Source organism: Mirounga leonina, unplaced genomic scaffold (assembly GCF_011800145.1).
Source record: "Mirounga leonina isolate KUSES-001 unplaced genomic scaffold, KU_Mleo_1.0 Mir_178, whole genome shotgun sequence".
Classification (NCBI taxonomy): Eukaryota; Metazoa; Chordata; class Mammalia; order Carnivora; family Phocidae; genus Mirounga; species Mirounga leonina.
In genome coordinates, this window is record NW_023270464.1 from 8565462 (window position 1) to 8583834 (window position 18373).

The following is an 18373-nucleotide window of genomic DNA, read 5'->3' on the forward strand; positions in this document are numbered from 1 at the left end:
CACGGCACAGAGCAGGGCAGCACGATGCAGGGCCATCTTCTGCAGTCCGTTCGCTGCACTTGTCAGGTGTGAAAGCCGGCTTCATACTCCCTGCCTGGCATCCTTCCAGTAGGGAAAACACTCAGTGGTAACAGAACTCAATTTTTAGTCTTCATAGGTATGTGGTTTCTAAGACAACTGGAAACACAGTTCACTGGAAACAGCCTGACCTGCAAAGGGGGAGCAGAGACAGAGGGCTCCTGCCAGTCACACGGTTCTGCAGGGAGCACCTTCTGCACCAACTTCTGGCCAACCCGAGTGCTCACCGTGCGCTGGATAAGACGAGCTCTAGTGTGCACCGTTTGTAAAGCCACGGTTTCCTACAAGACAGGACTGGAACAAGTTTAAACTATACCTTCTCTGTGAATTCTGAAAACACTAGATTTTCTACCCTTGGGTAGTTGTCCCTTCACTGTCAAGTGATTTGAAAGGAAAGCACACTGAGAAGTTAAAAATGCCATGAACTGAGCCTACTTTCATTGTGACCACATTTATTGAGGTGACCACATGGTGCTGTCAGTCTGCACATTACAGCAGGTTTCCCCGGCTCCCTAGCTGGGGAAACTTGGTTAAGGAAGCCGAGAACAGAGTCATCCTCAGTGACCCAACTTGGGACACCTCTGTGCCCAGTCATTTCTGCAACAACAGGAGCCAGCCTCTTAACCAGCAAGTGATTCTCAAACTGCCAGTCAAGGCAAACGACTTTGTCCCCCTTTTGCCTGCATCTCCTGCCACCTCCCCGACTGGCCCACTGTGTCCCCACCTAAGGCTGGACAGCCACTGTGTCCAGATCCGCGTCCCATCGCCTGGGTCTCCACCTGTGTGATGCCTGATGCGCGCTGCACCAAGGGAAAATGCGCTAAGTCAAGAGGGGGTACTCGGGCGCCTGGGTGGCTCAGTCGTTAAGCGTCTCCCTTCGGCTCAGGTCATGATCCCAGGGTCCCGGGATCAAGCCCCGCATCGGGCTCCCTGCTCCACGGGAAGCCTGCTTCTCCCTCTGTCCTCCCCCTGCTTGTGTTCCCTCTCTCGGTGTCTCTATCTGTCAAATAAATAAAATCTTAAAAAAAAAAAAAAATAATAACGAGGAGGTACTGACTCAAGTACCACTGGTGGACGGACATTCTCGAGGTGTTCTAGTACGAGAACATTAGTCATACGGCAAAGGGCAGTAACAGCCTTCTGACACCAGAACTTGACTCTCTGAGTCATTTCAGTGTCCCATGCTCAGCACTCCAGGAAGATGGTCTGAGGGAACAAAATGCCCTTATTGCTGTAAACATTACAAAGCACCAGGTCTACAAACCTTGCCCGGCATTCACGCAGTAAAGGCCAGTTACGGAGGTACAAACAACAGACTTGCAGATTATGTCCCCTCCACGAACTGATACAGACAGGCACCTGGAGTCTTGTTGAGGCCCCGTGTTTGTGGGTCTGTGTCACAACAAGGACACATTCAAAGCACAACAGACTAGTGCACCTGGACAGCCAAGGTGGCAGTGTGCCAACTACCAATGAAATAAAAATAAGAGAACAGACTAAATGGAACAAAATATATATCTCACACTATGTATAAAATTAACTCAAAATGGATCACAGACATAAATATAAAACCTAAAACTGAAACACTTTTGAAACAGAAAAATCTTTGTGCTTTGATTTAGGCAAAGGTTTCTCAGATATGACACTAAAAGCATGATCTATAAAAGAAACGATGGACTTTGTCAAAATTAGTAACTTAGACTCTTCAGAAGACACTATTAAGAAAACAGACTGAGAAAATACATTTGCAAATCACACATCTGATAATGAATCTGTATGCAGGTTATATGAAGAACTCTCAAAACAGTACGAAAACGACACAATTTACAAAAATGAGAAAAGATCCAGGGGCGCCTGGGTGGCTCAGTCGTTAAGCGTCTGCCTTCGGCTCGGGTCATGGTCCCAGGGTTCTGGAATCGAGCCCCGCATCGGGCTCCCTGCTCCGCGGGGAGGCTGCTTCTCCCTCTCCTGCTCCCCCTGCTTGTGTTCCCTCTATCGCTGTGTGTCTGTCAAATAAATAAAATCTTAAAAAAAAATGAGAAAAGATCTGAACAGATGCCTCACCAACGAATGCATGGCAGATAAATGAAATGATGCTCAACCTCATGAGTCATCAGGGAGACGCAAATCAAACCGACAAGGAGACAGCTCATTAGAACAGCGGAAATAGAACTATGAGAATGGCGACTGCCGGTGAGGGCCTGGGGCTGCCAGCCGCTCCGACACGGCTGCGGGATGCACACAGGGTGGCACCCCGGCAGGCGGGGTGGCAGTTTCTTAGAAAGTTCAACCTATACTTCAATATGAGCCAGTGATCCCACTCTTAGGGGCTTCAATCAACTGAAAGAATTTATGTTAACACAAGAACCTATATGCAAATGTTTGTAGCATTTGTAGGTATTTTATTCATCATCTCCAAACCTGGAAACCAGCCCCAAGTGCACCTGGGGCTGAATAAACAGACCAAGGCGTGCATGCACGGTGGGGCAGGTGGGACACTGCTCCGCAGTAAGAAAGAACTAATACTTGCAACCTTGTAAATGAATCTCGAATGCTTTCTGCTGGGTGAAAGGTGGCACACTCAAGGCTGCGTACTGCGGGATCCCACTCACAGGGGATCCTCAAGAAGAAGAAACTACAGGGATAGAAAAGAGATCACTGTCTGCTCAGGGCTGGAGGAATGGGGGAGGGGTACAATGGACTTCTGGGGGATGATGAAACTGATGTAGTAATAGTAATGGTTATAAAACTATATGTCAAAATCTGGAGAACTATACACTATATATATGATAGATATACACTTATATATAAGATGGATACTTTTACTGTACACACATTTTAACCATGGCAAAATAGATGAAGCAAATAGACTAAATCTACATAGATGCTAGCTTTCTAGCAACAACCTAAATGTCACTATGGTGGTGGTTAAATAAATATGGCAATCACGATGGAATATGTATAGCCATTAAAAATCATTTTCTACCCCCAAATGTAGTAACACAAGAAAATGCCCATGTTGTTTTTGGAAAAAAACAGGATACAAAACTATATACAAATTGGTCCTAAGGAACACAAATGTACACCTAGATATATGTGTATTTACAGACGCTGTGGGACCACCACCGAGAATTCTACAGCCGGCCTCCCCCTCTTGCCCGGTCTCTCAAGGTTTCCGTGACCGGCGCTGCTCAGCGATCACTCTGCGGCCGCCCCACCGGCCCGAGGCGACAGGTGACTAGGTGAAGAGCGTCAGTGTGCGGGCTTTTAAACAGGATTATAAAGCTGCACAAAACTGCAAATAGTGGGCAAACAGACCAAACCAGCACTTTATTTTAAAAAGTTTTATTCTGCAGATTTAGAAATTTGAGATTTTTTAATAACTGCAAAAGAAATTCAGTCACACCTAATGATTGATTAACAGAATGTAGTGGTATATTATCTAAACAGAAATCGTGCTGATGTGCCATAATAAATTGTCTATTAGTAAAAAAATACACTTTCGGGCACAGCATGGTATCACAAATTACAGTCAGGGTACTTTGCAAGAATTTAATCAAACTAGAGAATTCTGAGTAACTGTATCTTTTAAATGCAGCACTTAAAAATGTAACAACTCTGTGCATTCTTTTTCTTAAAAAAAATGACCTTGTATGTGTCATAGAAATGCTGCTTTATTGCTGCAGAGGTCAAAGTTCAAGGCTCAAGAGGTACAGGAGAGAAATACAAAGGTAGCCTTAAGAAACTCGGTTTTGTTTATGTATAAAAAAGGTAAAGTTTATAAAAGTTAATTTACAAACCAAGAACAGAAGTGGTATGCACGCATTATGTACAAGCATCCTTAAAACGTCAAAATTTTCAAATGCATAGCCAGAAGAACAGAAAACCACCACTGCCCCTCGGAGGAGGGAAAAAAAAAGTCCCCAAATCACACCATTATTTTCTTCTGGGTGATTATACATTTCTGAAACCACCAAATCCACAATTTACTCAATCTTTTTCATGATACGGTATCTAGATGCACACAAAAGCCATAAAAACTTAGTAATACACGGAGAGAATGATCTAAGAATTAAAAACATGAGGGTAAGGCATTCCTGCTGGTTAGTATGTCTGTGGTGATATGGTCAATTTATAGATCCAAAGAGGCCACAGAACCAGTCTCACATGCTTTGGTGTCCTTCCCTAAAAAAATGTGTTTTCATATACAGTAAGTAATTGTCTTCACTTGACTCCCTACCCCCCCCACCCCCAAAAAAGCTATAAATTCCCCTTGCTGTACATTTCTGTTAAATCCACTACATTGGTTTATATGGCCCAGGTACATTTTTTAAATGTGTGCATATTACCTCATGCATAATAAAATAAAATGTGTATGCCAGGCCAGGGCCATAATAAAGTTTCAAACAGTGTACTTTGGAAAGAATAGAACTCAAATGCACCCCACTTACTGGCTGGTATTTTAACGGAAATCAATATGTGAAGTAAGCAGTGACCATAAAAAAGTACAAAAATCATTACAAAGCAAACCATCTCTGACCCTCCAGCCAATGCCGCTAGTTTTTCCATCACAAAACACGCAGTCTGCAGCATGTTTTTGGACCACGGTGCAGGGGCATGCTCACTAATCTTCATCTGTTCAAACAAAATGCTTAATACTAACAAACTGCAGTATCAATTCTAAGAAAAGTGTAATACTTGATAGAGTGCTTCCATTTAGATTTAGTAAGTTTAACCCAGTTTCACATTATGCAATCAAGTTCCTATATTTTAAGAATTAAAAGTGGTCAATCAGGACAGAAACACAGTTTGCTCCCACAAGGTAATTTGGATCTCCAGGAAGACACTTGTTTTGCCAGGTTTTAGGATCACCTAGGAGAGAAAAAGGAGTGCCTGTCATTTGCAGTTGGTGAAACCCCTAGTCGTGATGCTTTGCAATCACGGGGTAACACGAGGACATATACTCAGATACAATTCTCTCCTATTTCTTCAGCATATGCACTTGTATCAAAACTCTAGGTGCTGTATTTTAGTGAGGACCCACTGGAGTCTAAGGATTCAAAGCTGTTTCAGATTTCTCTTTTATTGTGTTTTCAAGTTCATGCCTTTTCAAACAATAAATAGAAGCTGGGGCGACCAACCATATATGCCTGAGGTAGTTCCAGTGCCCGGGTCCACATAATTATTAACAGCACTTTTGAGTGTTGGGACAAAAATGATATGGTCACCCATTTGAACGGAGCAGGAGAACATATTTCTCATACTCAATTACACACCAACATATGAATGCCTGAAAGTTCTGCAGAATCTGGTTCCTAAAGATCTTCCTTCCCCTTTACAAAAAAAAAAAAACAAAAAAAAACAAAACAGTTTAAGTCTGGACCAAGAGCTTCTCAGACCTGATCTTAGCTGTACAATAAAATCACTCATGTAGTTCTGAAAACTCACCGACTGCTCACTCATGTAGTTCTGAAAACTCACCGACTGAATCGGGGCTTGGGTATCTGAATTTAACAAGCTCTTGGTGATTTGAGATCTGCAGCTAGAGCTAAGAAGCCCCAGGTAGTGGACACCAAGTGTGAAGAAGGCTGGGACGACTGTCTCTATGGCATCCAAGATAAGTGATGGTCAAAGCTGCTGACTTTTGCCTTCCTTCTGTACCCCCGTGGGACAATGTCTGGGGATGTTTTTGCCTGTCACAACTCATATCTAGTGAGTAGAGGCCAGGGATGCTGCTAAACATCCCACAACACACAGGACAGTTCCAACAACAAAGCATTATCATCTGGCCATAATGTCAACAGTGCTAAGGTTGAGAGACCCTGCCTACGGTGAGCTGTACATCATCTAAATGGTCTCTGAGTTACGATGGGCTCAGCAGTTTTAAAACAGAGTGATTAAGCAGAAGCTACATCACTTCACAAATATATATGGGCTTATGCTGTACTGCAAATAACAGCTTGTTAAGAAGTAAATTAAAAATCTTAACTTTAGGCTCAAGTTTCTTTCCAATATACTAACTTTTGTTAGGATTAAGTCAGTTGTCATCAAAATCTACCTTTGACTTTCTGAACAGAAATTTATAGTAACAAAGCATTCTAAAGCATTACAGAATTATACAGAAATACATTTCTGCTCTAGGTGAATGTACTCAAACTTAACAAAGGAAAAAGTTGTTTCAATCTAACAAAATAACTCATGTTCTGTGGCATAAAATATGGAATGACAAATAGAGAAATCATTTATGCTTCATATAGTATCTGGGGAAAAAATCACTATAAAACAAGTAACTACAACAGTTATTTTAAAGTTTCTCATCCTAATTTGGTTTAGAAAACAATCAGAGCTCATGCCACAGCCTGACTTTCAGAATATATGTTTAAAATGCAGCTTCATTAATATTAATTCAAACTACGCTAATAAAATGCTTCTCCACTAGTGGAGTCCCTGAGGAAATAGCTCCACTATCTAGTGTGTTAGAATTAATTTATTAGCTTTCTCCAGAAAATGGTATACTTGTAGATATTAGGAAATACATATTTATATATAATTTTTCATCTTGGGTAGTAATAGAGTATGTTCCTGTAATCTTTATACCCTAAAGCTCTATTTCATATTAAAACTGTATAATGCTCACCTGGTTTATTAAAAATTCAGAAACAAAACTTTAAATTCTTATTTTTCTATATGAGGTTCAATTAACGTGATCTATACCAAAAATACAGAATGTTTCAACTGGTAACTGATGTAGTCACCCAAGGAAGTGAGAAATGTGAAAATGCAATGGAAGCTTTGAAGCTATGATCTTAAGAGCAAAAAGCCATTTAAAAGTAGTGTGTATAATAGAAGATATTTAGAATTTTACACTGAGAAACCATGGCCAAGTATTGATCACAGTGGAAGGTACTTTTTGTCTTTCAAGTTTCTGGTGTATACACTTTGTAGGTTGAGAAATTAAAGAATGGTAACGAAAAGTAGAAATTACTGTATAAAGGAATCAAATCATTTTAATAAGATGAAAATGCCTGTATATGTAGAGCAGTAATAGTTCTCCCACTGCATCTTAATAATTTTGACAGAACAAATAATTTTCTTGAACATCAAAAACAGTCAACCTTTGGTCAAATCATCAATGTTTAAAAGGCAGAAACTTCTGTACCTTTCCACATTCATTTACGCATGCACCACAAGGAAATTTTAGAACAGTGGTGACGCCTACACAAGGCCACAGGAACAGAGGTAGAGATGTGCTCACAAACAGCATGGGTAGCTCCAACAGCCCAGGGATTAATCAATGACAGTCCCCAAAGCCCCCAAAGGACAGAGTGAAGACCGCATACCCGACGAGGAGTCGGATGATTTTAGAGCAAAAGACCAACCGTCAGGAGTCATGGACGCACAGTGTGGTAAGCGCAGCTCCACGGGCTTCAGGAACTTGAGGCCATGGGGCCCACACATCACTAAGGGGCTCAGCAGTGTCTCACCTACAGTCAGGGAGGGGGTAGGGGTGAGAGGTTAGAGGGCCACCTTCCTTCTAGACCACAGTTCTCCTCATGCCCCCTCCTAATGATGTGCTTTAAAACCAAATGCAGTTAATTCTCTACAGCCGCAGTGACCAAGAAAAAGAGAAGACACAGGTGTAATTTAGAATTTTCTAGTAGCCACTTTGAAATAAAAAACAGGTGAATAAACTTTGGTATTTATGTAACCCAGAATGTCCAAAACATTATTATTTCAACATGTAATCAAGACAGTAAATCTCTGTATTCAGTGTGTATTTTTACACTTCCACACATTTCAACTCAAAATAGCCACAGGTAATTTAAGAAACAGATGAACACAGGGGAAGGGAAGGAAAAATAAAATAAGATAAAAACAGAGAGGGAGGCAAACAGTAAGAGATTCTAATTATAGAACAAACTGAGGGTTGAGACGGAGGGGAGGTAGGCTAGATGGGTGATGGGCGTTAAGGGGGGCCCTAGGGTTGCAATGAGCACTGGGTGTTATATGTAAGTGATGAGTCAGTAAATTCTACTCCTGAAACTAATACCACACTATATGTTAACTAACTTGAATTTAAATAAAATCTTTAAAAAAAAAGTGAAAAACTGGAAAAAAAAAACATTACATGAAAACTTCTTGCAGAAAAATTAATCTGGGAATGCAATTCTGAGAATATGCATTTAACAGATACTTTGCCCCATCTTAGTAATGTTATAGTCATTTTTAGGATTTTTAAAATAATCTGTAATTTCCTTATTGTCACAACAAAGGATAATGTTAGCCCAGTAGGACTGCATTTCAAAACTGCTTATGTCTATCACTTCTTTTTAAATTTTGGTGGAATACTATTTTATTTTGTATCCTTTGTTTTCAATCAAATTTTTAACCAAGGATGTAAAAATAAAAACAAAAACAAACAAACAAACGCAAACGTAGCCAGCCACAGGTAGCTGGTGGCAACTGCATTAGATCATGGGGTTTTTGTAAGATATATTCACCAAATCTACGTTTTATAAAGTTACTTATAGGGCACCCGGGTGGCTCAGTCGGTTAAGCGTCTGCCTTTGGCTCAGGTCATGATCCCGCGGTCCCGGGATCAAGCCCCGCGTCGGGCTCCCTACTCCGCAGGGAGCCTGCTTCTCCCTCTGCCTGTCGCTCACCCCTCCCCCGGCTTGTGTGTACTGTCAAATAAATAAAATCTTAAAAAAGATGATGAAAAATAACAGCTTTCCTAGATTCCTTAAGAAGTTCAGAAACACACACGGTAATACCTGATAGGGATATGTTACTCTGTTGAGCCCTTACCAGTGCCAGGGAAGGGTGATGAGCACCTGCCCCAAGACGCTTCTATTCTACAATGAGGTGACAGGCATGGAGCAAAGCCTTTCTGAGTGGGTGTTACCTAGACCCATCTCCAGAGGTGCAAGGGGTGAATGGCTCCAAGACAGATTTGGTGAGGTCAGCTAAGACCACCCAGCAGACAGGTGGAGGAATGCCCAAAGGCCTGGTCACCTGTCATCACTGTCACTTTCACACTGAAAGTAAAGCCCACTGTGTGGGAAGTCTAGCGTGCTTACCTCTATCACCCACCCCCTGCACAGCCATGACGCCATTCCAGGGGCACCCCCCTCCACAGTGCTCATTTGAGGGGCCTTCCCTGATGGGAGGAACATGCTGGGGTTGGCAAAGTAGAAAAGGGGTCCAGGTTATCCTCTCAACTGAGCACTACAAGCTTTGAAGAGCACAGAGGGCAACTCTGGTTATTAAAACTACACAGAAAAATAAACACACTTACCTTTCTCCTTATCTAAAGGCGGGAGGATGCTGTTGTCTCGGCAGACCTTGAAATAGATTTCCTGTTCAATTCCCTCAGGAATGGCTCCTTGTGGGATAATTATACTAACGCCGGTTTCGATGGAACTTAACACCCCGCCATTGCTGTTAAACACGCCTCGGGCTGTGGCCACCACAGTATGACCATCCTCATCTTCATCTTCTTCCCCAGCTGAAGGGCTGAGAGTTCAGAAACAACTAATGAGTAAACCCCCAACAATACAAAGGAGTTTCCACTATGATTTCAACAGGTGGTGTCATTTGATTTCTCCATACGATCAAGAAGGTAAGTGTTCAGTGACACATTTTACTCACAGGGATAAGTCATATTCTTCCTGGAGAAATCAATTTCACTTTTGAAGACAACTAATCGATTTCCTTTCATTACTAATTTTTGCAACCAGAATGCACAAAGTCTGATCACCTTGCTCACCCAACTGCTACAGTTCACTGGTTTTAAGAAACACATTTTAACCACCATGAAATTCATGTTTTAAAATTGGCACTCAGGGTTTAACTGGCAGCACTTTTTCTTCTTCTTAGTGATACGAAGACAACGGTGCATGTTACAAGTGATGGCACATGAGACCTGGTAAGTGCCAGTTAGGTTCTCCACCTCCCTAGGATTCTGAGCAGCACTCCCTGAGTATCAGTCCTTGCTGTCAGAGGCTTCCACAGTGCCGTGAAGCAGTATTTTGGTGTGGGTACACCTCAAGCACCCATGAAAAAAGCACAGTATATTCACTTAGTACACAAAGAATGCCCAAGGCCGAGGGGATGTGGTTTCAGTGACTGCTTCAAAAATGCAGGCTATCAAGATTTCTTGAAGTAAAACTCTGAGTCACAACCTAAGGGTGAGCAGAAAGATGGAATGACACAGTTAAGTGTATGAAGGGAGGCTGCAGCTTCGTTCCCGCACGACCAGAGCACCAGGGACAGTGCTGCTGTGTGTGAGGAAGAACAGGCTTCCCATCCCCCACTCCGGGAAAGGTTCACAAAGAGGGGAGGGCAGCACATTTCCGGGAGCATTCTTGCTCTTGGGAAGCAGACCGCAGGTGGTCCTCCTGGCCCTGGGTTCTGCCTGCTGGTGCTTCGGTTTCAGCAGGTGGTGGCTTGACAATGTAAGTGGGTTTGGGAGGCTGAGGCTGAGCTGAGCTTACGTGTGGCCAGAATGGGTCTGGTCAGTCACCACGTAAGGACAAGAGGGAAAGGAGTAGATGGAATATAGATCCAGGTAGGCTTGCTTTCTCTCGTTTGCTCAGACATCTTACTCATTAAAACTATAAAAAGAGCGGATTTTTTAACAACCATTTTGAGGTTGTTACATTTTTATTTCTAACATTACTGTTGAACAAAGAGCGGACAAGAACACAGATGCTTATGTTTTTGAGATATTCTCCAAGCATACCTCACCAGCCCAAGGTTAGAGGTTATGGAAAGCTATGGTTGGTGAAGAGTATGGGCTCTGAGGTCAGACGACCAGGGGCTGCTGAATGTAGGCCCCCCTCACCCTAGCTGTGTGACTCCGCGCAAACCACAATGTCACTCAACCGCAGTTCTTAGTAAAACGCGGATAATGACAATGCCTACAGACCATACGTGGTCGTTAACTTTATTACTTTATTAACATTATCTTGTACCTCTTGTAGGACCTTTCATGTAACAGCATTCATCGCAACAACACTTTGGACAACACTGTTAGGTTTAAAGTTGAAGTTAAAATGTTCATTTTAAGTCCCTACTCACAGAAACTATGCCACACTCACATCAGACAAACCACAAGACCAAGAAAAAGGCAAAACTCTTACCTCACAGGAATAGCTTTAGGCACTGTGCTGATATTGTTCATTTGATATTTAGGTTTATCTGCATGGAGGGAGAAAGTTTCAACCCCACTGTCAAACTCAAGAGGCTGTGCTGCACTGTGTGCTTTCGCAAGGGTTTGGGGAGAAGCTGGGGCTTTTGAAGACAAGTCAGGTTTCTGTGCCGTTTCACTTGGCAGCAGATTGTGGTTGAATTTAGGACTTTCGAACTTGCGCTCAAATGGCCGGGCAGAACTCGTGTATGGTTTTGGTGTGAATCGATTATATGCTGGAGTGACTGTTTTCTGAGTCTGTTCAGCTCCATTAACTGGAGCTTTATCTGGGAAACTTTTCTGGGGATAGAAAGTAGATTGAACAGTGTCTTCTCGGTTTGGTGGTCTGAAAGTTGCTGGCTTATTCTGAGATGGAGGTGGGTCTGGTTTGGACACTAAAGAATTCTGAAAATCCAGCGACACCGAACTACCTGAAAAAATAAACACAAATAAACATTTTAAAACTTCCACAAAAAACTTTAACAGCCCCTCTGGTGTCTCTCCCATCTTAACTTGTCCCAGTGCTGGAATCATGGCCCAGGTCAGGGTTAGAGCCCTGGTGGCTGTCTTGTGACACTGAGGGACCAGGAGGGGGATGGACACATGTGGTGCTTTAGTGTATCCTGCTGTCTTGGAGTCAGGGTCATGCTTCTAAGAGTCCAGGCCTCTAGAGACTGGTGTCTGAGTATCCCCTCTCCAACATCCATAACAAATTAGAAACAGAATGCCAATACAGCTATGTAAAAAAAAAAAAAAAAAAAAAATCACTATAAAACTCATCTAAAGTCAAAAGGAAAGCCACAGAATGGGAGAAGCTATTTACAACCTGTATAATTATATGGAATTAGGATCTAAGACCTTTAAAGAACTCCTATACACCCACAAGAAGAGTCTACCAAAGAGAAGATGGGCAAAGCCCTGCAGAGGCAACAACGGAAGTGAAGGCCAGAATGCTCGGTTACCGTACAAGACACTCAACCTCACTACTAGGAAAATGCAAACCCCAAACAAACCCCAAATACCATCTCACACCCATTAGATCGGCAACACTTCAGTTTGGTAACACCAAGAGTTGGCAAAGATGTAGAAGAGGAATTCCCAGGTATGGCTGGTGGCGGTATAAAGTAGTATCGACTGAACTCAAGCAACTCGTTCAGGAGAAAAATAACTTCAACGCTACACAAAGTCTTTCAGAAAAAAAGAGAAAAGAGGAAACATGTCCTCGGCACTCTTTTATGAAACTAGCACAACAATGACAGCAAAACCAGACAAGGACATTATTAAAAAAAAATAATAATAAGGGCGCCTGGGTGGCTCAGTTGGTTAAGTGTCTGCCTTCCGCTCAGGTCATGATCTCAGGGTCCTGGGATCGAGCCCTGCATCGGGCTCCCTGCCCTGTAGGAGGCCTGCTTCTCCCTCTGCCCCTCACCCTGCTTGTGTTCCCTCTCTCACTGTCTCTCTCTGTCAATTAAATAAATGAATAAAATCTTAAAAAAATAATAATAAATAATAATAATAACCCCAAATTCCTTGTGAACCCAGCAACATATTTTACTGCATTAATAGAACAAAGAAGAAAAAGGTTATGATCATCTTAATGCATGTGACCAGATGCTTTCAGCAAATTAGAAAGGAATAGAAGGGAATATTCAAAACATAATAAAGGGTAGCTATGAGAAGCCACAAAAAAAAAAACAATAGCTAACATGGTAAGGGTGAAATATTAAATCCTTTCTCCCTAAGATGGGGAAGCAAAGATGTCTGCTCTCATCACTTCTACTCAACATTTTATTTGAGGTCCTTGCCAGCATAAAAAGGCAAGAAAAAGAAATAAAAGACGTTTAAGAACTGGAAAGAATTAAAACTTTATCAGCAGACGTGAGAGTGTGGAAAGAAAATCCTAACATGGGGTAATGTCAATATACCACTACGACTCTACAGCTCATCTGGTTGAAGACTTGGCCCAGAATTTGATTCCTACAAAAATAGCTGAGAAATGTCTGTAGTAGCAAAAAGGCAACAGGAGAATGGATAAATTGTGGTATATTCTTAGGGTAAAACAGACAACCCTTTTTTTTGAAAGGGCCAAGTAAGACAAGGGGCATTTGGAGGTGAAGGCAGCAATCCCCCTTCTGGGGAGTATGATGGAAGGCAAAGAGACACACACAGACAGTTTGAGGGGGCAGCAGGAACAAAGCAAGGTGCTCTGAACAACGGACTAGTGAGCTGTACACATCTGAGGGCAGAGGGAAAGGGAAAGATGAAGCAAGCAGGAATGAGCGAGAGGAGCCGCACCAGTGTCCCAGGGAGACAGACGGCGTGGGTAAGGGGGTACGGGGTAAGAGTTATTGCGCAGAGACCTGTGAAGGAGAGAGTGCGGGCAAAACCACAGGGGTACAGCTGTTAAGATGAATCAACGGGAGCTGCTGGTCCCCTTGCTGGGATTTTGCCACAGTACCTAACTGCAAGCCGCTGAGGGACACATGTTCTATGGAACTTTACAGCTCTCCTATATCCACGTGTGAAGAAGGAACGTAACTGATTTTTACAAACCACCAAATATTGGCTAATTTCCAGAACTTGAGCTGTGCTAGTAAAGGAGATTAAAATCTATTTAGCTAAAAGGCTTATCTGATACAATGGTCATAGTCATAAAAACAGAAGATGTACTTTACTTACGAAAACCCTTAGTTTTCGTTGTTCCCAGGCTAAAGGTTTCAAGTATATATATTTTAATGAAAAACCCTCTTGCTTACAAACTGCAAGAATTCAATTTTGTAAGTATTACTCTATTACAGCAGTAATGACAATTTTCAAACTTCCTACCTTCACCATGTGCCCCCTTGGCATGCGTGTGGAGGGCGAGAGAGGAGCTGGTACTGGGCTGAGCAGGCTGGGTGTACTGGGAGGGCAATGGGGGAGGAGGGGGAGTGGCCTGGACCGGCTCATAGCGCTTCTCACCAAATGATCTATCCATGCCATCAGCTTCAGGAGACTTTCCCCTGTGAAAAAACGAAGACAAGGCCATCATATGAAAATGGATTTACATTTACAAAACAAGTTCTCATTCCTCTAAGTATCCCTGAGTTTAAAAAACAAAAAACTAGAAATTTCACAATTTATTCTTAGGAGTATAAATGGTTAACTCTACCCAAATATACAAACAAATTCGACCATTTATCAGCACAAGAAATGTAAGACAGCACAGATACTCGAAGAATATTAGTAAAACATCCAGAAGATGGCAACCAAAAGGCAGATGAAATTTTGGGTATACTTGTAATATTAACTGTTTTGCTTAAAAAAAAAAAAAACAGTAATGGTTGAGAGGTTTGAGAAAGTCTTCCAAATATTTTGAAAAATATTTACTGGCCCAAATCTTCCTTAGATTCATTTCTGATTTGGTATCTAAGGTACAAAAAAGCCTTGACTTCTGTCATGCTCAAAGCACCACAAAAAATGGTTTTATAGCCCAGAGATTGGCAAATTTTTTTATTGTAAAGGGCTGGACAATAAATGTTGTTGGCTTCTGGGGCCATACAGGCTTTTGCACAACTATTCAAACTCTGCCCCAAAGCAGCCATAATATGTAAATGAAATTGGTGTGGTTGTGTTCCAGCGACACTAAAAACTCTGGACATCTCTCACTTGGCAATTGCCCTTAATTTACTGGATCCATTTTTTTAACAACTGCTGGAGTAGCAGACATTGCTTGATTTTACAAGACTCATTTAAGTCAAATTGTGCCACGTATGCTTGTTTTTTCAGATCGCCAATTGTTAACATGTAACACATAAAATTCAAACAAAAGAAATCTTTAAAATAGACCCATAATTACAACACTGCCATCTAAACCTTTGCAGAGAGCCAAAGCTGCACTGGCTTTATGTGCACAAACAAAACAGACATTTGGAACGTACTTTCACAGAAAATTTCACTGACGAAGTCTAGTCTTGTGATTAGCTTTGAAATGATGCTGTTACGTTGCTTTCAGGCTCTTACGCAGAGCATTTGAAGACTTTACAATCTGAAAGTGCACATAATGCCAGTGACGCAGTGAGGGACACCTTATGTAACAGCCTCACATTAATGCCAGTCTTACCACTTGACGCTCCTTTTCAAGTAGTCATAGCTAGCGTAAGAGCCAAGAAATCTAGGTGACGGCAAAGCAAGCGCAATAGAAAAACGAAAGGAAATGGTCAATCTAACTAAGTACATTTGCAGCAAATGGAATTCAAATGTCATTTTAAAATAGCAACCAAAAAAATACACATCCACCATTTCAGGAGAATCTGATTTATAAAAAAAATATATCACTAACTTTCATTTAAGCTAGGAAAATCACCCGTCAATTAAAATATAGTAACGTAGTTAGGTTCTGCCTGCCCGCCCTCCACATATTTTAACTGTGCAGCTAGTGAGTAGCAAGGTGCTTGAGCTTTCTTCCTCTTCCACCTCTGCCCTCTGGCTTCACTTGCCAGTGGTGAGTAAAGAAATGAACTAAATAAAGGAGGGATACCAGGAATAATCAGCAGGCTCTGAATAAGACTGAGATGCTCTATTAAAAGAAGAGGGCCGGGCAAAAGAAATCCTCTAAGCAAAAACAGGAAGAAGCACTCCAACCCACCAGCTGTGCGGGTCCCCAGCAGGGTAATGAGGAGCGGGCGAGTGGAAATAGGACTGCCTTTGAAACATGACTGATGAATCTGTGCTCCTTCCTAGCAAGACCTTATGCATCACCAGTCCTAGAGCTAAGTCCTGGGATGGGTGGAGCCTATTTGTAAAGCTGCCATGCTTGAATCTCACAGCTTCTCTCACTGAACTGTGTCACACACACGCACACAGAAATCACCTAATATCAATCTTCCTTAGTTCTTAAAAAGTTGAAAACTGCTAACATTTGTTTTGAGACCTGGAAGTCTCATAGTAAGTAGACTCTTGAGAGGGAGAGATTCTAGTGCCAGCAAAATCCCTGAAGAAGTTCACTGAGTCTCTGGGCGGGGACAGGTACACAGACCCAGAGGGAGACTGCTCTTCCAGCCCTGTGGTGGAATCCTGGAAACTCCTCACAGGCTGTGAAGACGAACAGCTAAGCCACTATTTCCAAACCTCCCCAGTTCCGACTGGGCTCTCCAGAACTGTACGACAGGTGATACCCACTTGCTTTCTGGGATGTCTGTCTTATGCTAGCAGACTTCTCCCCTCTCTAATTCCCATCATTTCTGAGGTGTGCTTTTAAATGGAACGTAAGCACATACTATCCGGAAGAAGACAACTTTGCTATTTCTATATTTTACTTTAGAAAATAAAGGCCTGCAGGCAGTCTACTGGTGACAAAAAAACCGCAAATGGTTTTGAAATACAGGACAAAGAGGGTCGTATATTTTAAATTATTTTCCAGTTGTTAAAGTTGTCTTAATTGGGCACAAGAGTACAACAGCACTAGAAGGGGGAGACACAGAAACACCTCCTCTCTGTCATCCCATCTTATTCCTTATTCCCCTTCCCAATGCTCTACGCACCAGATATCCACATGGGGAAATGCAGCACAGCTATGAAGAGTTTTCACTTTATGCCACAAAAGGAGGGAACGTATACTGGTGTCCATCTCAAGTCGCACTCTGCGACTCCCATAACACTCACAACAGGAAACAGTGAAACCAAACACTCAAGAGTTCTAGGCCTATTCACAAAGACAGATGTTATCTATTTCTGTCAAAGGCAATATATGCTTGAGGAACCTCGGACCAGCTAAGACTCGTTCTTCCCAGAACTGCATTAATGGAAAGGGGGGCAGCTGATGCACCCAGTACACTGTGCCCTGCGCCGCTGAGGCCCCACCCACCAAACACTAGGCAGCGTTCTAGACCCTGTCGGAAAATTATACATCACAAATAATGTCACTAAATCTTCTCTGCAGAAAAACCCAATTAACGCAAAACCAAAAATGCTTTGTCAGTTGATTCTCTGAAAAGACTTTACTTTTTAGACCTAAATGTATTCTTTTAAGGCTGTATTCTGTTTACCAAGTACATAAATAAAATTTAAAAAATAAGATAAATTAATAAAATAAAATCTCTCTCTTTACACTACACCCTTGGACCTGCTTCTAACAAGAATGTGGGGCGCCTGGATGGCCCAGTCGGTTGAACGTCTGCCTTCAGCTCGGGTCATCATCTCAGGGTCCTTGGGATGATGCACTGCTCTGCTGGGCTCCTTGCTCAGCAGGGAGTCGGCTTCACCCTCTGCCTCTGCCCCTCCCCCATACTCGTGCTGTCTCAAAATCTTAAAAAAAAAAAAAAGAAGAATGAATGTGTTAAATGAGCTCACTACGGCTCACTGTCTGAGTCTGGACACTCTCTCCAGATGTACCGGGCACCTCTCTAGTGCTGCGTTAGGGGAGGTTCACAACACTGGACACTGTTTGCATTTAACAACGCCCACTGCAGCACTCTGGTTTGCATTTGTAGTTCTCACAAACGGCTTTCTTCTCTAGACAAAGATTTAAATGGATGACAGTGGAAAAAAGGTTTGAAAACTTTACCTCAAATGATGTCTAAGAATAGAGTGGTAATTAAAATTAGGTTTTTAATATTAGAGGTTTTAAAGAATATTCTAAAAAAATTTCCACTCAATAGTAAATAACAAATAATAGTTAAATCCAGATAATCCCAAGCATCTAATTCACTAAATACCTGGGTGCTTTAGAACTTCGACACAAGAATGATTTGTGATGGCTTTTTGATGTGTCAGCTTGGGTAGGCCGAACTATAGTCCCCATCTTTTGCTCAAACACTACTGTAGGTGCTGCTGTGACAGGGATTTACAGATGTAATGCCTCTAATCAGTTGAGTTCACTTAATCAAAATGGAGATCTGGATGGACCCTTGTAAAGAGAACTTAGGCCTTCCCTGAACTCAGAGATTCCCAAACAGCTCTGCCTCTTCTCTTCCTGTCCTGTGAACGTACAACTTATGGCAAGGTCCCACAATGGTGTAAATGAATTCCTTGTAACAAATCCACATCTGTTTCTCACTCTTGTGGGTTTGTTTTGCTGAAGTATGAACCCACCTGTGCCTATGTGAGTTTAAATATCCCACTCTC

General features: G+C 42.2%; 1 protein-coding gene across 6 annotated transcripts in view; it reads right to left on the reverse strand.

The window, feature by feature from the left end:
• Nucleotides 1-3407: 3407 nt before the first annotated feature.
• Nucleotides 3408-18373, reverse strand: part of TJP1 (tight junction protein 1) — a 106188-nt gene continuing 91222 nt past the window's right edge. For 2 of the 6 annotated variants that reach the window (XM_035023990.1, XM_035023993.1), the window contains 5 exons: nt 14096-14271; nt 11223-11700; nt 9377-9594; nt 7479-7562; nt 3408-4950 (listed from right to left, as the gene is read on the reverse strand). In XM_035023990.1, coding sequence (XP_034879881.1) covers nt 4856-4950; nt 7479-7562; nt 9377-9594; nt 11223-11700; nt 14096-14271 — 1051 coding nt within the window. In that variant the 3' untranslated portion in view covers nt 3408-4855. Of the gene's footprint in view, nt 4951-7418; nt 7563-9376; nt 9595-11222; nt 11701-14095; nt 14272-18373 lie in introns of all 6 variants that reach the window. The other 4 variants (XM_035023988.1, XM_035023992.1, XM_035023991.1 and 1 more) reach the window with 3 other exon arrangements.